Raw genomic sequence first — 26,704 nt, 5'->3', positions numbered from 1 at the left:
TGATTATCTTTCGAAAAAGGCGCGATAGATAAATATAGCTCCTCATATCAATTAAGAACAAGCAAACAACGAAACATTTACCTACTCTGTTCCTAAATTAGATTTTATATGCTATTCACTTTTTTTAATTTGCAAGTAAACAATATCAAAGTAACCATCTTTAGTGTTTCTGGCTTCAATTAGCAGTTTTCTCGTTTTCAAGGATGATCAACTTCTGACACGATCATTGAATTTTCAAAACCGTCTATAAAATTGGAATAATACAATTATCTTTAAAAAGTTATGTTTGTTAGACAATGTAATTAGTTCAAACAGTATTTTCACGCACAGAGTCTATCTGTTTAACATTCATTAAATTCACGCAGAGAATTTTTCCGAACCGATCAACTACCGGTGCTTTTACCTCACCTACATCGCGTACGTCCAGGACGGATGAAAGGAACAACCGTATCTCCGTACGGATTCAAAGACCAGACACTGTATTTTCACTGAACGAGTTTGTTCATAAAATAATTACATTCTCGCCTCATATTTATACAACCTTCGAACGCACAGCTTCTCTCGTTACGAGTCTATCGAGATTCGCTCTGTCTCTCTCACAACACGACATCTCTCTTTCTCTACATCATTCGCTCCTTTTTTTCGCAGTTCTAGCACATTCACACGCTTCTAGTCGGAAAAATACAAAAATTCTGGCTCTTAGGCACGCGATCACTACGCATACGTAAACAACATTATTCAGAAAATGGTGAGGAGAGGAAAAGACAAGGAAAGGGGAAGAAGGAAGGTAGAGGAAAGAAAAAAAAACAAATGATGAAAATAATGAGTATCACCCTGAACGAAGAACCATAAAACAATGCAGCCCAATTCAGCGTCACGTTAAGAAGAAAAATAGTCAAGAACTGTGCGTAAAATTCGTTGCGTTTTCTTCTCTGCGTCGAGAACGACTCGAACGGGGATGCATCGCTTCTTATAGGTCGATAGAGAAATAAGATCCTAACAGTATGTACACGGTTTGTATGCGCACTAGCGTTTTTCGTCGACGAGACCGGACAACAAGCCGTGTACCCGGCGCGAGCGGATCTTCAATAAATTATAAATAATAATTATAAATAATTATATAATAACAACAACGATAATAATAATATTTAAGTTAGGTGATCGGACTTCGTGCTGTAATACTATTAGAAATGGGCCAACACCGCTCGACAACGTACATTCCCGACGATATACATTAAAGTCGCGATCTAGCTCCCGTCGCCTGTTCCGACCAGGGACAGAGATCGTGTAGGGAAACTATATTTTTATGACTGGTGAAATTAAGGCGAAATAGAGCCCAATTTTTTGATTCAAGCAATGAGAGATACCCCCTTTTGTTCGATGATCTTTTGCCAACAAAAGCAAATAAGAAAATATCATATTGATTAAAGTTCATCGCTTGATTAAAGAAATTCGGTACTCTCTTGCCAGCCCAATACAAAGGATGCCGAACATAGAAAAGGACAGCATGTAAACACGGACCGTGGCGGCAGCACGAGCTAGATCGCGACTTTACTGTAAAAAGTTCTCGCAGAAATTGATCGCGTTCGATTATAATTATCGACGCGGATCGAGTCAGTCTCGACAATACGTACGCTACGTACAAGACCTGCTGTGATTTTTACACGTACGTGTGTCATCTCGGTTTGGTATGAAAGGAAGAAAATCTCCGACGGTAGAAATCATTGAGAAGACAAAGAAAAAGGTAGAGGATAGAGAACACTGTTCGATCTCTTTTTCGTTTCGCTGTCGTCGCGACTCGGACCGGTCTCGCAAACCAGAGTATCGCAACTCGCGAGGAAAAGGATCATCGAAATGCAAGTAGCAGCGTGCGCAACGATAATAAACAGAAACAAACAAACAAAAAAAAAAGGTAATTCGTTGTTCGACGCTGTTTCCTTACGGATGAACAACGACCGTTCGCGACCGTTCACGACCGACTTTGGGAACACGTCGATCCACGACGCTTCGAATTGGTAGCAAAGGTTAAAAAGACATAAGCTAGCGCGAGTAAAACACGTCGGCTACCGGTACACGATGGTAATACAGTAGGATGAGCTTCTTTCTTTTTTTTTTGTGATACGATACGCTTCGTAGTCGGCGAAGCGTAGTCATGCTCCATTCGTTGGTGCCAATGGAATGGAAAACCGATCACCGTTGTATCTCGATGCGATGAAACGTATTTCTATCCCGAGAACTCGGAATTCAACGTATCCTCCTCTATTTCGCTTTCGTTTCCGTACTTTCCGGCGGTGGCAATGGTATCGGTGTATCGCAAACTGGAGAAGCCGAAACCGTTGTCTGCTTCTTCGTCTTCTTACCCTTCTTGGGGATCTTTGGCGACTGTTTCACTTCCATTTTCTCAGACGCGAGCTCTTGTTGCTCGATCTTCTGCTCGGGGGCAGTGACATCAGGCTGTACGTTAGTCGTCGATTCACCGGACGGTTTCTCTGGAACAACGTCCAACGTCGCCGAGCTGGAATCGTTTTCCACTTTCTTCTGATCAGATGCGTTCTGTTCAGGAACCTCCGTCGCGACCGTTTCCTCATTCGGCTTCTTGTCTTCGAGGTTCGATCCATCCGAACCCTCTTGCACGTCCATCGGAGTGGATTCCGTCGGTTTTTCTTCGGGTTTCTCTACAACAGGGGCGGCGATGTCCATCGGCTCAACGGAAGCGCTGTCGATCGGTGGATTCGACAGCTGTTCCGCGTCGATGGTAGTCTTCTCCTTCTTCTCCTCCTCGCACATCTCAACCGCCTCTTCAGGCATCTTGTTCAGCGGTGACGAAGGTCCAGGGGGCAATGGGATTGGTTCATTTGTCTGCTCCTCTTGTTTTCGATCCACCTCCATGGATTCAGGCTGATCGACAACTGTCGCGATTATCGGTTTCTCCGTTTGTTGCGGCGTCGCTGGTTGCGACGCGAGTGGGGCCATGGACTCCAGCAAACCGATCGTCTCCTGTATGGTCTTTATCGCATTTTTTCGCGCCTGTCTCACGTTCTCCCTACCCTCCGTTTCGATGTCGTCGAGCTTGATCAGCTCTCTGGTCAACATCTCGTCGAGGTACATGTATTGCTTGTCTTTTCTAGAGTTGCCTGTGTATGCCTTCACTTGCTCTGCGAGAGAATCGACTTCCTTCTGAACCATGGCTACCCTCTCCAAAGGATCTTTTGGCACGACCTGTTTCGGCCTTGAAGGAGAAGCATCTTGCTGTCGTTGTTGTTGCTGCTGTTGTTGTTGAGGCGGTTGTTGCGGATGTTGAGTATATTGCTGCCTCTGCTGTTGCGGCTGTGCTTGCTTTTCGTACTGCTGCGGCTGCGGCTTGTTCTCATACTGTGGCTGCTTTTCATACTGCGGCTGCTGCTGCTGCTGTCGGGGATGCTGGAAGCTGTGGGTCTGTTGTTGTCTACGCGGAGGTTGCTCGTAACCAGTTTCCGGCGGATAAAACGAATCCTGAAAGTGCGGGGACCACTGATGGGGTCTCGCGAAAGGAGACTGTCCGAACGCCGACGGTCTTTGGAAATGAGGAGGCGTGTGGAACTGTGTGGGAGAAGGCTCTCGTTTGAAATGTTGCTCGTCGAAGTTTCTAGGCAAAACAGGCTCGTCCCTTCCTTCGACAAAGATCGGTATGTGTCTGACGTTGCCCTGTTGCTGCGACGCTGGTTTTTGTTGTTGTGGCTGTTGAGGTTGCTGTGGCTGAGGCTGATGTTGAGGTTGCTGGGGCTGAGGCTGAGGTTGAGGTTGTTGCTGTGGAGGCTGATTGTGTTGGGGCGTTATATCTATTCTTGAAACGTATCTTTGCCCTGGCTGCGGCGGCTGTGGCTGCGATTGTAGTGGTTGCTGCTGCTGCTGACAATTGTGATGGCACTGATAAGGTTGTTGCCTGTTTTCCGGCGGAGCGGACATGGACCGCTGCCCGCGATTCCCCTTGTCCGGATTGTCCATGTTGTGACGATGCTGTCCTATGTCAACGGTGTTGCGGAATCCGTACTGCGGTATCTGGGTTCTCCCAGCGAATTGTTGGTGCTCGGTGTCCGGTCTGTCTCGCGATTTCTCGCGATGGTTATGGCTACCTTCCGGTTCACCGTGAGAGCTAACCGCGCTGGCCCCGCTGGCAGCGCTGCTTCCACTCGCCTGCGACCTCGCGTCTTCGTCCGAGTACCCTTGGTAATTGTTGTTCAGCCCGTTCCCGGAGTCACGGCGGTTTCGAGTGCGAAGCGAACCGTGGAAAGGTATGTCGCCCCAGGCCGGGCCGAGCAAGTGGTCCGCGAATTCTGGGTGACGGGCAGCTAGCTGATCCAAGTGAGCTCGGATGTCGCCGCGTCTACCGAAGCCCTCGTCGTCGAACGGGAATCCCTGAAACATCGAGATACGTTCGTCGTTAAACGATTGATCAAGAAAACAGGAACACAACAATGCAGAACCCAGGAAATCTTGGCGAAACGAGAACATTACAGAGTACCGAGCTTAACACTAAAGCTACCGCTGCCGGTAGAATGACCGGTCTTACATTTTTAATTATATAATTAATGAAATTATGACGTTGCTTACGTGGAAATTGATTCGAACTCGAATTTCCGGGTACCTGCCCACCTCTAATGGCTAGACTAAACTCGGTACTCCGTAATTTTCTCGCTGGACCCGATTCCGGGCACCCGGGTATCAAAAATTTTCGGTTAGCCGCCCACCCCTAACTACTAGCCATGCAAGTCGTTTCGCAGCGTTCCATCCACGGAAAGAAGGAAAACGATCTCCTCCTTTCGCTGCTCCGAGGATCGAACGCGACCGCGGTGTACAACGAATTCGCGTGGGCGAACTTCTTGTGACGCCGTATATTACGGGTTTTACGTCACGAGAAAACTATATATAGTTTTCGACGCATGCACGTATTCGCGACGCCTATGTATTTCCCGTTCACCCACGCCGGTGTAATTCGGTCGAGCCGGCCGAGACTTCGCGTCCGCAAATAATAATGACAATCCCCGAGTCCGTGAACCCTCCTGCAATGCTCCCGAGGGTTTTCTTCCGATGAAACTACGATGAGTAGATTTACGGGTGAAAGTGAGCAAGCCCGCGGAAAGCTTTCGATTAGCGGTACATTTCTACTGCGATAGCGATAGCGATTAGTAGCGGGAAACGGCATTCGGTTCTCCTTGCTACTTTAATTGGAACAAACGGAATTTGTTCGACGAACCGAATAAGGTTCGCGTTCGAAGCCGCTCTGTGGTGAAGGAAAACGATGACTCGATGCGTCGATTCGAAGAATCAAAGGTATCTCTGTACGTGATCTCTCGACCGTTTGCGGTTGCCGAACGTTCGGCTTTATGATGTATCCCTTAGAACAGTGGTCGGAAAACTGCGGCTCGCGAGCCACATGCCGCTCTTTGGCTACTTGAGTGCGGCTCTTCCACGAATGACGTATTTAAAATTGATTTATTTGATTTTAATTCAATGGTATTTTATCACAATTTTCACAATCAGTCAGTGTGTTACATCTAAATTTAAATGGTCATATACAATATTAAACAGTTATATGTAAATTCAATGTTTTATTCAGTATACCTAGTTTTAACCGACTTCTGAATCTGAATATGTACCGTTCTTGTACTGCTGACATTTGGCTCTTTTGGCTAATGAGTTTGCCGATCACTGCCTTAGACCATGTATACTTATAGACTCGGCATAGGTATAGCATGTGCATAGGACGCAGTGTTCCAAGATAACCGAGTCTGGTGCCTACAAGTCACGTCACAAGATAATAGCGTTATAAATACAAGTATAATTATGCATTGTTTCGCAAACATTTGGAAAAACGGTGCAAACTTGTTGCATAAAAAACAAGAAAATATATCTTTTCACAAGCAAGTATTTTATAGTTCATAATTAAAGAATTAAATATATATTGTTCTAACTATCCTTTTTTAAAATGAAGTAAGTTGTGAGGAAAAATGAATACAACTTTTTCTAATTTATAATTGACAAAATGAGTTAGCCAGATTTAGAATAATAAGAGTAAAGTAAAAATGAACGAGTAATCAAATCAAATATATATTACATTTACAGTTTCTATAAATATTTAGACAAAATGAGATCAACAGACTATAGCACTTTGCCCACATCCGTCATCTGATAGATAATCTTGGAGCACGCCATGTTATCTGAAGCCGAATCTATAATATGTATATGTATATTCAGTCGAATCGTTCGCCTCTGGTGGCCGCAGCCGTAAGTAGCAGAAACTGCATCGACGATGACGATGCCGATGTCGACGATGACGATGAATCGAACCGAAAAGATGTTGAGCGAGTTCGTTTTGGTCGCGTCGCGTCGCCGGTCGCGGCGTGTATTTTTGGTGGCGCGATCGAAACGCGACCGAGTACGATCCAAGGAGAAACCGAGTGGAGCGGCAGGAAAAAATTCATCGGAGCGGTTACGAACAGCCATGAACCGAGCGAACTGGGTGAATGTCAGCCAGGCTTCTTCCGGCGAAACGAACAGATCCTCGGGGAAACTGTGTCACGGCCTTTGGAATCGGGCCTGCGACGGACGACCGTTGTTTCTTCGTTTCCTTGTTTCTCGCGTCGAACCATATCTTGTCGGATTCGAGAATAACATCCTAAGCCCGAATTCCAATGGCGTTTCGCTTCCGTCCCCGTGCTATTGGATCGTTGGGAGACGAATGGGACACCCACGCGCGATATCGGTCGTCTCGATGCGCGATCGCGAGACCGCAATCATTTACCAGAAAACCGGTTTCTTTTTCTCGCGAAACCGAACAAGCGATTAGATCATTCGCAAAAATATCGCGTTATCTACCGCCGAGACGCGCTTCAACGTGAGCGGTCAACAAGAAACCGCGGCGATTCCTATTTCCCTTTTATGGTCGATTTATACCGTCCGCGCAGACACGGAACGTATCCGATCAAAAATATTCTGCAACTAGCAGAATTCTCGTTGAACAATCAACGGCTGATTTAGTTCTGCAGGTATGCCACTAATTTATTTTTAGCACTTAATCCTGTAGGATTTCCGGGATAAAATGATATTCGTGCACCCCTTTGGGATAATGGCTACCTGTGTACCAAATTTCAGCTTTCTAAGGCTTCTGTGTTTCGAGATGTTTTGACCGTTACAGAAGACAGAGGAACTTAAATAACACTAATTTAATTTTAACACTTTATCCTGAAGGGTCTCCGGGATCATAAAATATTCTTGCACCCCCTTGGGCTACCTGCGTACCAAATTTCAGCTTTCTAAGGCTTCTGTGTTTCGAGGTTTTTTTACCGTTACAGAGAACAGAGGAACTGGCAATTATATTACGTACAATAGATGCATTTGAATAGAAGTGTCGGTACGTGTCTGTGTGGTTCAGCTACGGTAGGTATAAACACTTCCATTCGATTGCATTGGAGAATAACTGTCTGGCCGGCTACGTTCCGTGTCTGTGCGGATATGATATTTTTATAAATTCATTCAAATGTTTCCTTTAAAATACAACAGAACTTTTCAAGCTAATTGTAAAGAAACAATTAGTGCTGAAGAAAGATTGATTGTTACTCTGAGATATTAGGCCACTGAAAGTTCCCATAAAGATCTTAAATTTTCTTTTTCAATTTAACAGAGTTTCTTTCAGGCGTATTTCTTTTAATTTTTGCAAGTGAAACTTGTCGTGCGACCAATCGCGTCGTAAAACCACATCGTTCTACAAGTTGTACAAACACAACGTTGCAATTGTCTTTCAGACGGAAGCAACTTAATTTACACGATTTGTTGTACGATAACTTGCATCGTGCGTGGGCCGTTTTACGGACCCGCGATTCGGGCCGATCCGGACGAATCTCAAGTGTATCGGTGAACATCTGTCGTGCAATTCGAGTGGAAACACGAAAAAACAACGAAGACGGATCGCATGGCGCGGCATGGCGTCGCATCGAGCCTAATACGGCTAAACGGACGGAACAAAGCTCGCGATTATGTTACCTTCGTTGATTCTTTTTCTCTTTTCCTCGAGAGAGCGAGCGAGCGATCGAGGAGGGGAGCGGCGCAACGTATATCCTCCGCGGTGAGGGTTGCCGAGGAGAAACGTCTTGGTTAGTTTATTATTAGCGTCAACAAAACGCTTCTGTTTTGGAGGAACGCACCTCCTCGTTCGCGGAGAAGAACACTCGGAGTACAGTATTCATTCCTCCGGAGATTTTTCAAAAGTTTTATCCTCCACGAACAATCCGATTTTCCGGGTGAAAGCGCGGACAAGTCTTTTCGTGGCTGTTGCTCGGACTCGCGTGCTCCGTGCTAACGAAATACACGTCACTCCTCGCAAGTTCTATTTCTATCTTCCACGCGATCTCGCGATCGAACGGGAGACCAGAAAAGAAAAGTCGAACGGCTCTTTCCGTTTTTTGATAACGGACGACGACGGTGGTCGTGCAAATGATTATTTGCAAGGTTCTGTAGGGATTGAACTTAACCCTTGTGCGGCCATTTACTGCAATTCTTTCAACAATTTGTTAATGTTCCTCTAAAAGTATCTCTGAACCGATTTCAATGAAACTTTGTGCATGTATATAACTTACTTCGATTTACAAAATACATGTTTCAAATTTTACAGAAAAATAATTTAAAAATCGTGACCTTTACTTTTTCCTTCGCCGTTGAGTCCGATTAGGAAAGTTATTCGTTTTTAAAAAGATGTACCAATACTTTGTACACCCAATATACATGTATTAATTCGTAGTCTCAAATGAGAATTCGTGCAAATATGTTAAAGGCAATTAGCATGCATTTTCTTATTATGTAGTAGACTCTCATATAACGGTATGAAAAAAATTACTGTGTATCTATATCTTCTGTAGCAGTAAGTGTACAGTCGTCTTACGCAATGTTTTGCACATGTCTACACTGTAATGATAAAATTATATTTATTTAGATTCCGTACCAGTTTTGTTTAACTTGCCGTAACAGTTTATTTACACTTACAGCGATTAAAACGTCTTTATCCCGAATAATGTCGTAGAAGAGAGAAGAATGCTCAAGTGTTCATTACAAACGAATCAAATTTTATTTCGTCTAAAAAGAAACGCGTAACATTCATATTTGTTAGGCTTTGTTCAAATCTTCACCACGAGTGCGACTCGTTAAAATACAAGGGGTTAAATACGTACATCAATAAAGAAGTTCGCTAAAGAAATTTCTCAGAGAAGCATATTTATAATTTTAATATTTCTAAACTAAATCTCAGGAGCAAACGATTTTGACTAATCCAGCAGTTCTAGTGTTAAATACAAAAGGTTTTTAATAAGCTATATACAATGTTGATTGGCTGCGTAAGGGTTGAAATTATTGTTCAACGAAGATGTCCATTGCATTTTCCGAATTAAGAGAGGAATTGGTAAGGGAACGAATGTTTTTTTTAGGAAGAAAATTCGCGAAGCTGAGAAGCACACGATGAAAGAGTCCACGAACCTGCGAACGAGGAGCGCGAACGATTAGCCCGTTGCTCGCAATCTCGAAGGATCTGGAACAGTCTCGGCGAGAATGACTGTATCGACTCGTCGCGTGATTCGCGCCTCATCGTCGGTGTTCGCTGTAATTTCGCGGGGGCGTTACGAGCGCTGTCCTGAACCGCGAACCGTCAACCGCGGCAAGTCGTCCTATGTGCGCGTCCAGAGCACGATCCGATCCGATGTCGTCAGCGGAATAAAACCAAAATCGAGCGGTTCGATCGCGCGCGAAACAGTGATCGTTTCTCTCTGATTTGAAACGAGAAGAAAAAGAAACGTTAACGTGACTTACGGGGAACGGCCGGTCCAAATCGATCGGTTCTCCGAATTCGGATGCTTTGTCCAGGACGACTGGAGAGTCCATTTTCTGGACTGGGTTCGATACGTGGCCGCCTTCTCGGCTTTCCTCGGACGTTCGCGAGAGGTTAGGCGTGCTGCGGCTGCGGTTTGCGGCTGCGATGTGCGCGCGTGCCGTGCCGTCCCGCACTTCGTTAGCACTTATGTAGCAGTTGTTTGCAGCGGGTTAAGCTTCTCTACTTTATTCGGTTCAACAAAATCAGCCAACAAGCTCGCTAAACAATGACGTGTGGTTAACAAAAACGCGTTTGAAAACGAACTTTTAAAGTTATATGGTGGATGGTACTGCCAACACACTCTCTCGGCTCTCTAATAATCTGTCAATGATTACCGGAAGATACGACAATGTCGTTTCGGACGAACGTCTCTCCTACGCCAACTTTCTTCTCCGTGTTATCGTATACGTATCTTCTCGAACTCCAACCGTTTCCGTTACGCAAGAACAAGACGACGCAAGAACCTGACCACTTGTAGTTCGCTTTTATATCTGCCTCCTTTTTCTCGTTGTCCCTCTCTTTATCTCTCTCTTTTCCACTTGTCATACACTCGCACGAACCGATCCAGTCGGTCCAAGCCGAAAGAAAAACGTACGTGGTGGAACACCGAAAAACACGCGCGCTCCTTCGAAACTCGCTAACAAAACTGTCACCGCGCCACCGGAGCGACTTAAATATATTTGTGTGGGTCGCTTCGAAAGCCACGTGACTCCACGCCCGACCGACGCCGAACTACACCGAGCTCCGCCGAGCGAACACGCCAGACCCTACTAGAACGTTCCTCCTCTCTGTTCGGCTCTTTCGAGAAACCATCCACGCGTTTTCGATACATCGCACCGTAGCTGTCATTCAGAGCAGAATCAAAACAAATTTCGAAAGCGTCGAAACCAATCGATCGTACGAAAAAGTAAATTTTAAAACCTTTATGTATTTAACATGATTGCACTAATTCTCATTGTAAGACAATAAATTAATATATCAGTGAGTAAAGAATGGACATTCGGAGAAATTTTGTAATATTCTTTAGAGGAACATTAACAAATTGTTGAAAGAAATACAGTAAATGGGTACCCGGTTGACTACACATGGGTTAAAGCGAAACTATCTTGCTTTACACGGAGATTTTTTCAAACTATGTTTATATTTAGACACTAATTAAAGCAGTTCACAAAAAAAAATTATCCTCAAAGCGTAGAAATTGAGGTAAATCTTGGGCAGTTTTCATATGAGGTCGCCAATATATTTATCATGCAAAATGAGCCGATTTGCTTATACGAAATTACCACCTCCGCGATTTTCTTAAATTCTAATCGGAACTTCCAGGGACTCGTTTACATATGGACTCTTACGGAATAGTAAAGTTCGACTTCCTTTTTCGTGTTCGTATTCGTATTCGAAAAGTTGGTCACGACTCCATCGCTTTCTCTTTCGCACGCATCGCGCTATGTAATGTCTACCGATCGTACATGTAAGTCCTGCAAGTGGATACCATTAGCTAAATGTCTCCTGCGTATTTTATTTGAAATAGGGAAATGAATGTTGTTTCTCGGAAGGTGTATGTAGAGTGAAAGTGCGACGAGAATCATTCCGCTTATACAGTTATTTGTTGTCGTTACGAGACTCACCCTTTACATACAGTGGGTGTACAAAGTGTTCGTGCACCTTTTCAAAACGAATAACTTTAAAAATTGTTCCAACCGCTTGAGTTTTTTTTAGGCATTAGAAGGTTAGCTACTGTGTAAATAACTTTTTGAAAATTGTTATCGGTCGCAATTGCGAAGGAAAAAGTGAAGGTCACGATTTTTAAATTTTTTATCTGTGCCCGTAATGAAAATTTAGAATCTTTGTAAATTGTAGGAATCTGCGATTTAAATGAATCGCAAGCCCTAAATTCAAAGATTTTTTTACATCTCACAATGCCCATAGCTTTTTTATCCGTCAACCGATTTCAATGGAACTTTGTGCATGTATATGTATAACTCACTTAGATTTACAAACTACACGTTTTAAATTTTCATTACAGGCACAGATAAAACGTATAAAAATCGTGACCTTTACTTTTTCCTTCGCAATTGCGACTTGTAACCAGTGACAATTAAATAAAAATATTTACACATGAGCTAGTGAACTAATTCTTCCAACATCTCAGAAAAACTCAAGCGGTTGGGTTTAATTTTGAAAAAGTTATTCGTTTTTATAAGGTGTACGAACACTTCGTACTGTATAAACACGATCAAACGACCGCAATTAATAATAGTTGCACGGTTCATCTGTCGAACAGAGTTCGGGGAAACGTCGGCCGCGTTCTCAACGGGACAACTCGTGCGCGCGCCGATTCTTCGCTGTATGTACATATTTAAGTATTTACGAGAGTGAAGTACGAACTCCGCCAGTAAATATTAGTCATACGATCGGATCTTGGCCCGGGTCCAGCCTGTTCCGTCGTTCCGTCGCCGTGAAAATATGCCTGGGCCAGGTAGACCGGCGTGTTTCGCGATCGAGAAGTGACGTTTCCTTCTTCGCTCTCTTCTCGTTTCGTTCTGTTCCGTTCCGTTGACGAACGACGCGATGAACGAATACAACGAAAAATGGTTCCGTACCGATCGCATTCCTAGCGATTGTAAACGATACGGCAGCACTGCGTTCGCTGTACAAGCTCAGTTATGTCATACAGGTGTAATTAATAAGATACGGTAACTGTCAGATGATGATCCGTGACTGGACGAACGCCAAGTTCACCGAGGACAAGGTTTCGTAATCTAATGGGACGATTTCGAATCGTTCCCTTTGAAACGCATCTTCTTCCTGAATGTCCGGAACGCGATTCGGAAGATCGACGGATCGATACTCTAGTAGCATTTATGGTTGAGATATGGTTAGTGGTTTTGTATACAAATCCCCAACATACAGCCTACGAAGAAAATTTATGATACTTTGCCAACGAATATCCAACGTTCGGCCTACAATTGTTATAGTTGATTAATTAACAAGAAATTTACGTATGATAATGCTACATTGGCCCAAGCAATGTTTACCAACATTTAAATATCGTACGTCTTACAGACAGGAGAAACGTTGCTATAACTGAATTGTTAATTATCACTAGACTTCTGATCTTTATGCATTTATGGCTTATGAAAGTTTTCAAGAAAGGCTAGAATATAAAATTCGATAGAATTTTGTACAACTTTTATTTGTTTCAGATCTACAAAGGCTGTTCCCATTAAAAATAGGATTTTATTTTATTCCACTTTCTCTTAAAATTTGTCTACAAAAATTGGAAAATGCATTAAAACCCGCAGTCTAATTATTATATTCCAAATTGATTTTTTTGTATTCTTATTTATGGATATTACAAAATTAAAAAAAAAAAGAGTTTATCAGTTATTTCACATCACATTATTTGACACTAAATTAATTCAATGTAATTTTTACGATATTGTCAAAAATGAACCGTTAGATAGCGCTTGTTATTTCAATATTATATGGAATTCATTTAGTGTTAATATCCAAGAAATATATGACCTAGATCACTTTCACGATTATGGGCACATATATTCGCAATTTGTTACCGTCGCGCAATGGTCGGCGGGAACGAATTGCTATCGGTAAGCTGGAAAGATAAAATTGTTGATCGATCTCAAAGGTTCGCAGCACATGCGACAACGAACCGGAAGTAGGAACGCGCTTATTCGAACACCGAACAGAACTCGAGATTACGTAACGAGAGCGTATCGATAAGCCGGCATCCGTGGCTTCTATTGAAATGGTACAAGCTCGTTACAACTTGTATGATCCGCGAGACAGCAAATCGTAGGAGATACATATGTAATAAAAATTGAATGCAATCGTGAATGGTCGAGATTCGCGCTAACAATCTCTCGTCTCAGATCTCTCTGGTTCTATTTAGTTTCGTGGATGTTTCCGATCATCCGCTCGGGGTAACCGTTCATGGATTCCGATGCGGTTAGAACACGACGGAAAATGGTTTACGGTTTTCCAGCGCTCGATACGAACGCGCAAAGGCGTACAGTGTACTGGAATCTTAGATGATTCGAGGTTATCCGAGCTAAAACGCAAGGCGCAAACGCAACGCGATACTACGAGATACATCTAAATAGGCACCTGCGATTTCTGTAACGATTACGAACATCCAAGAATTCTAGGAAACAATTATGAAAATCAACAAGGAATCGCGTAAGATGAACGTACGATTTTTTAATGTTCGAGTTGCGAAAGATTAGAAATCAAACTATAATATATGTACCGTATGTACGCAGTATCGGCCGTCGGTTTAGAAGAGCGATTTCTTTCGGTTACACAGTTAATCGAGATACCAAAGGTACACTTACGGAGAGCCGAATCGAGTTCCGTTCTCGTTGACTCCTTCGCACAAGAATGAAACCCGAGTGTAGTGGAAAAATATTGTTCTATTAGGTGGGCGCATTGAATTACATAGCTTGTTAGCTCATAGCTGAGACGAAGCGACGGCCACGGCCAACCGCTGCGCTGCTGTCTGGAGCTGTGTTGCCATCTAACGGTAAAACGAGCAAATTGATATGTTCGTTTAGGCTTAGGCGATATCTGTGTGTGCTATCGCAATAAAATGAATAAAATAACACAGCCGAGTCCGATTCGATACCGACAAAACATAATTAATAGCTGAAAATGGAAATCATCACAAACAATTTTACAATTCTCAAACGATTACGCTCCTTCATTATTTAAACAATTTGACGCTTTCGTCAACGAATTCGATCTCGTTTGTTCCCAATCACGGTGATTTTTCACTGTAATTCGTGATCGCTTCTGATTGGTAGAGAGCATAACAATTTCTTCGCGCAAGTCATAGAGTGACATACCAGTGACATACAGCCATAACCTGCCAAAATTGCGAGTTATATCGCATTTTTATCATTATTTATTTATTATTTTCTATAATTGTTAAGTAATATATTGATATTTTGTAAAACTTTATACATAACATAGGTATGAATACATAAAAGAAATCGTCTACACTTTTATACTATTTGGATAAATATTAGGATTTCGAAATCGAGAGGAAGAATCAACTTTTTTCTTTTTTAAATACTGAAATAAGGTACCGTAAACAAAATTGAATAGTTTTAACATCAAATGAAGTAAATTTACGTCATACACACAGAAAAGGTAACTTTTATATATTTTGTGCAAGCTTATGGACGCATTTAAAAAAAAAGAACAAATTCAATCGAAATGAAGAATTAGGACAACAGTGAGCGCATTCACTCTAGATTAAAAAACAACGATCACGGCGTAAATGTGATTCTGCGATCATTGTGATAAAGCACGGTTAAATAGTAATTATGCACGTCATCATTACATAGTACTTACGCGATGCGTAACAACTCGAATAGATCTCGAGTAAAATCAGAACGTAGAGGAGGAAAACGGGATCAATCGATCGATCGATCGATGGATCGTAGATCGCGTTTCCCCGTGAACTCTACGTATATATATGTATGTAAAATGCGGTCTAATACATATTACGCGAGTATTCCAGTTCTCGGCGATCCCGAGCCCCGAATTTCGATCTCGCTTCTCGATCGCTCGCACGATCATCGATAATGACGATCGATGATCTACGGTGATCGATAGCGTAGTCAGGAGCTCATAAGACTTGAGGAAGTCGACCGTCCACCACTCAACGAACGCGGCAAGCGTACCGTGACGTCATCGGGCCTATGGTAGACGCCACGATCCTCGATCCACGAATCCCACGATCCTGTGCGGCAACAACGATGGGAGGCGAGATCGAAAACGAAATCGATGCTCGTCCACCTGTCACCTTTCACGCTGGGATCGCGCAATTAACAACAAAAACGACGAACAACACAAATTACGATAGTATTACGATCGGTGTAATCGATATTCGCAACTGGGTGTGGTGCGTTAAAAGGTAAAAGTTAAAAGCTAAAAGCTGGGTCGAATAGAGGTGCGAAAGGTCAAGGTATCCACCGAAGCGATGTATCGGTGCCGGAACAAGGGCGCGACTCCATATCCACGGATTCGAAGGATTCCGAGGGACACCGGTCGAAATGATCGTTCCAGATATTTTATTTTACAATTATTAAAATAATAAAAATGATTTCATAAGTCTTCTAATCTTGTCATTTTTATAAAGGAACTTGTACCAGCTATTTTCAAGGCTCGGTAGGTTTAGTGTTAATCAGGATTCAATCGCGTATGCTAATTATTGTCCTTATTGAAAAAATTAAATTACTTTAATAACACACGTACGTCTAGTCCTATTCGTTCGTACTTTGTCCTCTCCAAACGTTTCGACGATCCCTTAATCTCACGCCATTGATCGAACCCTTTGTTCGGACTTAAAGCAAATTGAACACGATTCGTGATTTCGTAATTATTCATCGTACAATGTACATTACGATGTACATTATTATTTGTAAATAAAAAAATGGGGGAGCCCTGTAAATACCTGTACGTGTTACGCAGGTTCGGTACTTTCGTACAGGATTCCCGTTGACAAGCTGTTTGTCGGAGTGTTTAAGCGGGACGCGCGGGATCTATTTTTAATCCGTTCGGCCGTAGAATTGGGTTCAATGGTAAAAAAAAATGGTCAAACGAACGACTCGAAGGATATCGCGAGTCACCGTGGTCGCCCTCGTTCTCTCCGTTACGATTTAACGCGTTTGCAACGAGCATAGCTGACGTGGCAAGGTCGTTCGATCGATCGATCGATCGAAGGATCTTCTCGTTTCGTGACTTTACATACGGTAAGTAACGAGTGTTAAATTTCATTTGACAAGGACTCTGCGTACGACTACTTTGGTGCTCGTCTCGTCTCGTTTCTTCCTGTTATCGATCGTCAACGTTGATCAACGATCGCAGTTGGAAGATTTGCCGAAAAACAGTGAAATTGTGCAATACCGGCGCGATATGAGAGACTCGTCGAGCTAGACGTTATCGATCTCGTTCGAATCCCTGAACCAGGACGCTGTTACCCTCTTTCGTTCGAATGGGGCGTTTAATGGAACCGGGTCTCAGAGTGGGGATGGGGTTGGGGTTGGATTCTAACGCACCCTGTCCAGTTAGTTCGTAAATTCGTAGCGATATTTATAGATACAACTCATTTCAAAATTCAAAACTTACTAGATAGAAACAAACAAGCAGGACTGGAACGCTCAGTAGCGACAGAAAAATGAAATGCACCGTAGAACCTGTAGCGTAAACATAAATAAACGTAACTTCATTGTCACGGTTGCTGGTTGTTCTTTTTTCTACTCGTTGTCTCTCGAGAAAAGAATTTTAACTTTTAATTTTACTAGATAAAAACAAACAAAAAGAATTCGAGCGTACAGCAGCGACTGAAAAATGAAATGCACTGTAGAACCTATAGGGTAACCATAGATGAACGTAAGTTCAGAGTCGGAGTTGCTGATTGTTCTGTTTTCTCCTCATTGTCTCTCGGGGCAAGAATTTTAACGATATCCGAGCATGCCCCGACCGTGTCTTCGAACACGTAGGAATGTTTTCGACGACGTTGCCGACGCCGACGCCGACGTCGAGGGACCTCTCAAAATAGCCGCCATTGATACTCTTCCATTCCAGAGCAAGCACATCGATCCAGAATGATCCATCCCGTTGATCCGACCAATGACATTCTCACTTCCCTCGGTCGAATAATATTTCGGGGGTTGTGCCGGCGAAAGCAATTTAAAAATCCATAGCGCTCTCGCTTCGTTCGAAAAGCGTCTGGAGAGCGTTTATGTCAATATTTGCTCGCGAAAAAGAGGAGGAGCGACGCTGCTCGACTTTTTCCATTCGAATCTTGGGTAACTGTACCGATTACTGCGGTATATATCATGCTTCGATCGTACTTTATTTTAATATTATTCCTAATTTATCGTGACATAATAATTATTTGTGTTAGCATTTCCTGGAAAAATGATGTGTTCTGGACACAAAAAAGAACTGGTGGCCCTCAAAACCTAACACAACATAAAAAAAATATTGAAAAATTAAATCGATGACATTTTGAGAAAGAGCCACGTACCAATTACTGCGGATTAGAATTCGAAATATACGAGCGTACGGAAACAGACTACGTATCTCATTTTAAATGAATAGACCTTTTGATAATTTGAACACCGTATCCTACCTAAATTATATGTATACGTGTATCGAATAGGTACCTAACCTAAAACATTAGGCTGAAGTGAATCTCGTTACTCATCTTACACAATTAGTTGCAATTCATACTGCAGTACATATTAGAGACATTCCTAATGATTGTTGTGCCGCACTAATGAGCTCTTCCTTCACTTTAGTGTACGAAGTAAATGTCTAAATAATAAAAAAACTTCCCTCTATGTGTGTGTGCAATTTAAAGCAATATAAAGAATGTAAAATCACGTGAACAACAGTCCTTCGGTGATCGAGATAGAAGAAAAATGGTCTTACTTTTACCGTTTATGAAGAATATTTTTTTTCAAATCCTGAGATTATATCATAAAAATATGAGAATGAATGACAATTTTGTTTGCCTCGCCAAGAAGAATACAATCTCATTGAATAGTACAAATTTATTCGGGGCAAAATATATAGTTTTACGTGAAGAAATACCGCAGGAAAACGTACACCCGCAGTAATAAGTACATTTACCCTATCGATATATTCGACCGTCGCGTCGGCAAGCAACGCAAGATCAATTGGCAAAATATCGTGAAAGATGGCGCGCACGTACGTTAACAAAGCTTGTTTACAACAAGGTACATAGATGCGTAAGAAGGTCAGCAAGAGGTTCGGAATCGAGCAACGAATCGGATCGGATTGGTTCGCGTGCCGAATTTATCATTACACGTTCGTTCGAGTTTTTGAGGTCAACGAATTACGAGGGGGAACGATTACGGTAGGTTCGTCGGAAAGATGTCAATTGAATGGCATCGATGCGTCCCGAACAACAGGTGAAAATCAACTATGAAACATGATCGCTACTTTACAAGTACGAATACGGTTAACATCAAGTACGAGGGCGAGTTAAATTGTTTTGCTCTCCGTGCCCGGAACGTATCGAGATTGCGACGAGAATAACCGGTAGCCAGAGAAAACTAAATACACGCGGGTGAAACGGTGCTGAAATTGGGCCATTCTATAAATATTCAATTTTTGTATAATGGGAAATCGTAATTACGCGGTCCGTAATTCTTTTTTCTTTTACAAAGAAAGAAAGGAGAACGCAATGGATTTTGACAGATTTTTACAGAATGTTCTCGATTCTGTCCATCGGTAATGAGACAATGTCAAAAAATATTTATGTTGCTATTTTATTTTAAAGTATTTTACTTTACTTTTCAATGCGGAATGCGTTTGACTCACCCTTGGGAAAGCGGTTTGTCGTTCGAATGGGTCTCGTGCTGCGGATCTGCCGCCACCGGTCGGCTCGAAGAACGATTTGCTGTCCTCGTCGAATTGTTGCTTGATCTCTTGCAGAAGTTCGTCCCCCAATCTGCCACGCAGTTTGTCGCCGAATTTCGGCTTGTCACGAAAATAGAAAGACATCTTGTCGAGCACGCGCGCACAACTGTTTCATGCACGCTTCGAGTACTTCACTTGCCGGTTTTCACGATCAGTCGGACACGGACTGAAATATTTCGCTCGGAAGAGTGATCGACAACATCGAACATGCGTCTACACCCAACCCGGTCAAAGTACCGCGCACGACTGAACAGTTCAAGACTAAAAGCCGCGCAGAACCGCGGCGAGAGCATCGATCACCGCGCATGCGTCGCCGCGGTTTACGCTCATTGGCTCGTTCTCGATCCTTGGCCAATCACAATGCCGCTACGTTCGCCGATTTATCTCGAACACCGCAGAATCTTGATACAAGACTCCGAGTGTGCCGATGCGCGCAATGGTCGACTTCTTACGATCTAAATTTAATCGGCGGCTATTTAAGTTTTGCATTTTTTTTATTTATACACCTGCACCGAACGTCCCATGTAATACTTTCGTTTGTTGCAACTAGCGACGACGTGCGAAATCACTAGCCGCGATTTATCACAGCGATCGCAGAATCACGGTCGTGATTTTAACTTCCTTTTTAAATACTTTCATCAGCTTGCATAAAAATAAAAAATATTAAATTTTCTTTTCCACACCTTATTTCACTGTTTAAAAAAGAAAAAAGTTAATTCTTCCTCTCGATTTCGAAATCGTAATTTAAATAGTATGAAAGTGCAGACAATTTCTTTTATGCTTCTGTATGTATACGTATGCTGTGTATAAAGTTTTACAAAATACCAATTAAGGAAACGCAAATGATACCTTGAAAAAGTTTTACAAATCTAATAAATAGACTGCGGATTTTTATGCAAAATAAAAATGTTTTGCGCATTGATTGTGGGAAGCAGGAATAACATAAAAATTGATTTCATCCCTTGACGACTTTGTTGCATTAAAAGCAACATTAGAACATTCTTTAATTTTTTAAATCTTTTACTAGTTTATATTTGACCCAACCAATTTCTTCATAAATACATACAGATCTGCAGTTTACTAATAAGTTTGATAAAAGTGCGATGTAACTCCTATGCTCTCCGTGAATCAGAAGCGATTACGAAAATCACGAATCACTGTGAAAAATCATTGTGATTGGGAACGAATGTGATCGAATCACGAGTGATCCAAAAGTAGCAGTTCACGCCATCCCTAGTTGCAACACGATCGAGCCTCGCTGTGAACGAATTACGCTGTGAATTATGTAACGATCTACAAATGAACGATGCAATCCATTCGAATAGCCTTAGAAAATATCATTGTTTCACGTTTGTCTGCTAATTGTTGCTGGAATGTATTCGCAGCACCAACTGCGTAGATTCGCGTCGTCGAGCACAACTTTAGTTATTGTGTTCTGCAAAAGATGCTTAGTTCCTTCGTAGGCATGCTAAGAATAAAATGTCTTTAGTTTTCTTTTCATATAAAAAAAACATACTACACATTAATTTATTCTAATTTGCTGTATCTATGTACAATATACAAGAATGTAAAAAGATGTAATGCATTTTTCTACACCAAATAAATTGTATATCTTATAACGATCGTTCCAGTTTAATTACAATACGCTTGTAGAATGGTGGGTTGCTATTAAGAGTATGTAATTATAGAATCGTTTAGTTTGCAAGGCTTGCTTGCATTTAATCCCATGATTCGATAGAAAAATTACAAGTAGAGATCATGAAAAACAAATGAAGTTAAGAACGATTCAAGGATAATATGTAAACGAAACGCTGCACACAGTATTTATATACACATGCGGCTGTTAAGACACATTCACTTCAATTAATAACAATCCATAGAATTCACATCTCCTTGTTTATACATCGTCAGTATGTCGTCTAATATAGATTCGAAGCTGGTAGTGTACGTAGTCAACCATCTTTGTTTCTCTTCGACGATAGTTTCTATGTTTGAATTAAAAATCGTTTGAAGGAAAGATTGCCTAGACACGCAAGAAATAAACTGAAATGTTCTCTCCACTTCCGTGCTTTGCGGTTCTTGATTTTCATCCATTTTCATCGAATTATTGTAAATAGACGCCAGAAGATTTGCGTCGTTCTCGTCCACTATTTCTTCAATTACATCAGTAGAATTATGAAACCTCTTTTCAGAATCTGTATTTTCAACCTCGATTGCTTCTTGTTTCACATAAGAGGAATCTAATATAGCACAGTCTTTAGGTGGAAGCAATTCTGGTAAAGGTTCGTTAAGTTTGTACTTTAAAAGGAACGCCTTCAATTTATTTATTATAGCTGCCGATGTTTTGCATACTTCGAAATCACTGTCATCTTCTAGAGCAACCAGGAGAACCTGAAATTTCCAATAACAAAACATTATACACCGGCTGCAGAGTTTGTTGGATGATAAGTAGACAGATTTTTATGTAAAATAAACATTTTCTACCTGAATTGCAACGAACTGAAGTGATATAGGAATTTATTTTCTATGTTAATATGTTTAATAGTATTTTAAAATTCTTCTAATGTTTTTACTGTTTTAAATTACACCTACCCCTAAGCAATTCTGCTTGGCTAATTCATCTAATGCTTTGTTGAGTCTTCGCTTTATTTCAATATCGTTTAACGACACAATTTTTCGGTGTTCTTTGGAGAATGTTACTTTTGGAAAATAACCATCGAGCACTCCTTGATCGGACATGTGTGACTTTATGAATTGTCCCCAGAAATGAAGGGCGCACGTTTTCACTTCCCAATGGAGATCGAAGACAGCAGCTGCAGACATTGATCGTGTCATAGAATCGACGATATCTTTCCTAAACGAACAGAAATTTCATTTTCTATTATATTTTGCAAGCAATATCCATCTACTTTGTGGAATCGCACTTACGGCCATTTATAGTTGACATATAATTCCTTAATTAATATCACAGCTTCCTTTCGAACTATAGCTTCGCTCTCATTGCTGAGCAAGTGTATCGCATGGTCCTGAAACATCAAGAAGAACATATATCCCATTATTACAATTAAATATGTAATTAGTAGACATTTATAGCAAAATTGAATAGATGATATTCAAAATTGTAGGAAAATTTTTTAAATTGTCGATGTACATATATGATCTCTTATATTAATATTATTAAGGGAAGAAATATAACATTCTGTTTGATTTCTATTCCTCGCAATCGATGCAGACAATTTTTATTTTGCACAAAGATCCGTAGTGTAGTGATTAGTAATCGTACCAGCAGATTCAGCTGTGATAACTGTTTTTCCCATAGTTTATGTATCCTAACGGTGGTCGAGATAAACGATAAAGCAGACGCTCGAACGTAACTTTCGCCGTCCGTCTTAGCAATGTCGAGTCCCACTTGTAGGAACTTATTCGTTAATAAAAAGTCTTGGAATGCAGGATATTCTGTAAATATGTGTTAACAATTATACTGCACAATAATGTACGCTATCAACAACTATACATACGTACTATCTTCCGAAATTGCAGCAATAGTGTTTAAAACTTCTAATACGCTGTCCCTTACTTCCCAATTAACATCGTGTAATCTTTTAAAAAGAGTTGGTCCTATTTCGTTCATGTGGCTGTCTCCTTCGACGAGTAGTACTAAATTAGGCGGCATAAAGTTTTGAATTGCCAGTTTGCACACTTTCAAAGCTTTCACAGAGATCTGAAACCAAAGATTTACAATGTACAAAATTTCAAAAAATTTAAGAGATTTACAATTTGTACAATATACATACCACGGGTGTAATACCTGAGTGGTTTAAAATTTCTTGGCCAAGGGACAACAAACATATAGTTTCCACGCACTCTCGCCATTTCAACTTAAATTTCTCCGTCATCACTGCCAAACCGTCGAGAAGCGACGCTAACAACGTAGGATGTTCAACTATTGGATTCCCTTCCAAAGGAGACACAAGTGTGGTTCTCTTTGATCCATTTTGTGCATGTGCCATATTGTTTGCCTCTGTATCATTTAGTTCATTGCAGATATGTGGTACAAAGTTCTTGAGCACATGGCACAATGTTTGAAACGTAATTACCGCGATATCCTGTTATGATATAGATTATAATTGTAAACGACTAGATATTAAAGTTAATGTATATAATTTATAATGTAAAACGTGCATACTCTGTCCATGATATCCATCATTTCTAGTATTATGTCGATAGATACTTTACAAATATGTGGCAAAGGTAGCTCATTTTTATATATAGTGTCTCTAATATTGTACGCTAGCCTTTGCACTGCTGTGCATGTCACATCGCACATTTTATTTATGAACATGTCGAACATATCGTGAGTTATATATGTCTGCCTTATGCATACAGCCAATGGTATGATCTGTTAACCCAAGAAATACGTTGAAATTATTTGCTAACAATTAAGTAAGAAGATGCTTACCATTATGCTTATACACTGATGTTCAAACTTGTACTGGTGTGGTAGAACAAATTCGCGTAACAATTGAAGTTTCTTCCAGTATGTCATTAAAAACTTGTTTGTTTTTACGATCTCTGTTATATACTTTTTGGATAGCAGCATCATAGATATGTAACACATATCGTAACAAAAGTTCTGTGATATCTCAGCGTCGATGGTTTCCTGTCCTTCTCTGAGAGCACGTTTCAACGGAATGAACAAACACAGAACTAACAGCTTATGCACGTGAAGCAAAAATTTTGTGCTGATACATGCTTCGAACAGGGCTTTTACTCTGGTGTCTAAATTAATAGTCTCCTGACATAGTTCGGGTATAGTGTTCTCCATGTTCACGAATAATGTATTTTCAATAAGATGGGTTAATAAATCCAACGTGGTACACAACAATTTATTCTGCTCTAAATAGTTGTCCTCCAACTTGTGACACACTTGAGATTCAAAGTTATTGGTCATTAACGGTGCTGCAATCGCTAAGATAACATCTTTGCAAAAGCTGATGTTCTGTTGTTCATTTAGAAGCAGATGACACAAAAACTTTTGACTTTCGCGTGTGACGTACATAGTGTGATTCCAATGTGCATACTTTACAACATCTTTCCAAACCCCTATAAAGTGGACATGATCGTTACTATTAACATTATTATTATTACCCGGTTGACAAGTTTATCGGGCACTCGTTTCCAGGAATGCGATAATCCAAAGATGGGGTTTTTCAGTTAGATAAAAGATCAATTTAGGCCAGCGGTTTCCATAATATCTACAAATAAATAAAACTTAACAGTTTTTGAAACGTGTCTACATTATTACATCTATTCAAAATGTAAAAGGTAGGAACGCATGGAAAAAAAATTCTTTTTCAGGGAGTTGTAGTAGCATAAAGGTTGGAAACCATTGATGTAGGCAGCAGTTGCCCTCAAAAGTCCTATTTTTACATTTAATAATGCTGAATAATGCGAATTATGCCTCGTAAATGTAAAAATAGGCCTTTGAGGGCAACTGTGGACTAAATTGATCTTTTATCTAGTGCCTTTGGCTACTGAAAAGCACCATCGTTGCATTATCGAGAAATGAGAAATGGGTCTATCCCCTTAAAGTTGTTATATTTACCAGAATCTATAACCCATTGTCTGCCACTTCGATGTTGGATCAATTCTAGCAGCATTGTAGTGTAAGCCATCTTTATAGAAGATGCTATGTTGTCTTCTCGAAATTCGAAAAGATCGCGTAGACTATTATATACATTCTGGTATTGCCAATAATGGAAATGTATCTCATTACGAGATATAAGTCCCACAAGTTTCAAAGTAAACACGCTTATAGACTGAGAAGGCTTTCCATTCAAGCTCCAAACATCTAGCGCTTTCAAAACCCAATCTCGAAACAATACACAATGTTCATCTGTGGCAGCTAAAATTAAAGATTTTATGAAAGCATACTATTAAAATGGTATATTCCAAACTTGTAAAGAAAGAGAAGAGAATAGATTGGAAAATATATACGAAATACATTTGATATTGTTTACTTACGTTTCTTTATGGACTCAGAAATATGGGTTAGCAGAAGATCAAGATAAGTAGTAGATACAATATTATAGTTAGGCAACAGGAACAACTCCAAAACTTCGGATAACTTTTCGCTTGGCGTTAACGATGCCATTCTAGTTTCATATGAGAAATTCCAATAATTGTGCAAGAATACAGAGTTGTCTCTTTATTTTTTTTTTCTTTACATTAGTCTACATATCTCTTCCATGTGTTGATAATTTTTCAGCGTGTATACACAGAGAAAAGATTCTTGCCGAACGCGTCATATGTTTTGTAATTTAGGTACTATATCTAGTAAATATGTACGGTAAAAATTATTCGAGTGCTGCAGTGCTGCGCAATGCTGGAAACTGATTAAAGCGCATGGACCTAAAGGAGGGTGCATATACTAATAAATATCCTCTCTGCTAATAATATACTAATTATTGAGACGGGGGAGGGGATAAGTAAAAAACGGAAGTTGACCTCTATCGCCTCTATCCAGTGTTGGGATATTGCACGGTTTTTTTCGCGCATGTGCGACGATTTTAGCGTCAGTAAAGTACAAAGTTGGGCTAAAATGGGGTACTTTTGTCACCCCGCATAATTTCGCAAAATTTTGTTTTCAGATTTTCAAATATGAATGTTTAACATGCGTATGTTATATTAAAATTTAATGTGTATGTACATATAATATGTAATATACGTAATATATAAACTTCTGAACTCTTCCGGTACTTTCCTACCGGTAATCGTTCCCTACTATACTCTCCACTGATCCTGCACTAACTTAGGACGTAATACATACGTACGTTTCTGTATTTGGTCGCGCATGCGCGAAAAACCCGTGCAATATTCCAACACTGCCTCTATCTTGCTCTATCTGGTTTCTGGTTACGCTGGTTACTGGCACTGCCTCTATCGCGATCACGTCCTTCAACTATCTTCGTCGTCAAACCTGGTGCTGTCATCTAGTCATACCGCGATAAATTTCAAAATTGCACGATTATACATTATATTTTATATCTGTAAATTGTAGACTGACCTTGTCTCTATGCGTTAAACTGTTTTGTAAATGTTGTAATTAGACTGCGGACCTTTATATTATGTATTTATAACAAAATTGAGTAGATGAGATATAAAATTGTTGGAAAATTTAAAAGATGTCAATATACTATTAAATAACATTGAATTTAGTTTCTATTTCTTGCAATCGATGCAAACAATTTTTGTGAAGTCCGTATTAACGGACTTCTCTACATATATGTATCATTTATTATAACTAGACTGTGGATCTTTAGGCAAAATAAAAAT

The 26,704-nt window shown here is 40.7% G+C and overlaps 2 protein-coding genes across 3 annotated transcripts; both read right to left on the bottom strand.

Annotated features, from left to right (window-relative positions):
- Positions 1-383: 383 nt before the first annotated feature.
- On the bottom strand, positions 384-19,635 carry Stv (BAG domain-containing protein starvin). 2 transcript variants are annotated; one of them, XM_076436746.1, is made up of 2 exons: positions 19,271-19,635; positions 384-4,395 (listed from the first exon to the last, which is right to left on the bottom strand). In XM_076436746.1, exons 1-2 carry the CDS (start codon positions 19,451-19,453, stop codon positions 2,260-2,262), a joined length of 2,319 nt encoding a protein of 772 aa, XP_076292861.1. In that variant the 5' UTR covers positions 19,454-19,635; the 3' UTR covers positions 384-2,259. The 2 variants fall into 2 exon arrangements, with proteins under 2 accessions (XP_076292861.1, XP_076292862.1); XM_076436747.1 differs by lacking the exon at positions 19,271-19,635 and adding an exon at positions 9,832-9,966.
- A 1,427-nt stretch (positions 19,636-21,062) lies between these two features.
- LOC143215034 (integrator complex assembly factor Brat1) lies at positions 21,063-26,431 on the bottom strand. Its single transcript, XM_076436742.1, has 10 exons — positions 25,394-26,431; positions 24,975-25,274; positions 23,829-24,472; positions 23,556-23,768; positions 23,164-23,475; positions 22,892-23,090; positions 22,653-22,825; positions 22,298-22,395; positions 21,962-22,223; positions 21,063-21,760 (listed from the first exon to the last, which is right to left on the bottom strand). Exons 1-10 carry the CDS (start codon positions 25,521-25,523, stop codon positions 21,233-21,235), a joined length of 2,859 nt encoding a protein of 952 aa, XP_076292857.1. The 5' UTR covers positions 25,524-26,431; the 3' UTR covers positions 21,063-21,232.
- Positions 26,432-26,704: the final 273 nt, after the last annotated feature.

This window comes from Lasioglossum baleicum, chromosome 13, assembly GCF_051020765.1.
Source record: "Lasioglossum baleicum chromosome 13, iyLasBale1, whole genome shotgun sequence".
NCBI classification, from domain to species: domain Eukaryota; kingdom Metazoa; phylum Arthropoda; class Insecta; order Hymenoptera; family Halictidae; genus Lasioglossum; species Lasioglossum baleicum.
The sequence above is the reverse complement of the archived record's forward strand: the minus strand, read 5'-3'. Positions and strand labels throughout refer to the sequence as shown.

Coding starts and splice junctions, on each gene's coding strand:
- LOC143215034 (XM_076436742.1), bottom strand. CDS start 25,523: ATGGCATCGTTAACGCCAAGCGAAAAGTTATCCGAAGTTTTGGAGTTG. Junction 22,826..22,891: donor TGCTGCAATTTCGGAAGATA/GTACGTATGTAT, acceptor ACATATTTACAG/AATATCCTGCATTCCAAGAC. Junction 22,396..22,652: donor TATCACAGCTGAATCTGCTG/GTACGATTACTA, acceptor TTGATGTTTCAG/GACCATGCGATACACTTGCT.
- Stv (XM_076436746.1), bottom strand. CDS start 19,453: ATGTCTTTCTATTTTCGTGACAAGCCGAAATTCGGCGACAAACTGCGT. Junction 4,396..19,270: donor GACAAACCGCTTTCCCAAGG/GTGAGTCAAACG, acceptor TCGATGTTTCAG/GGATTCCCGTTCGACGACGA.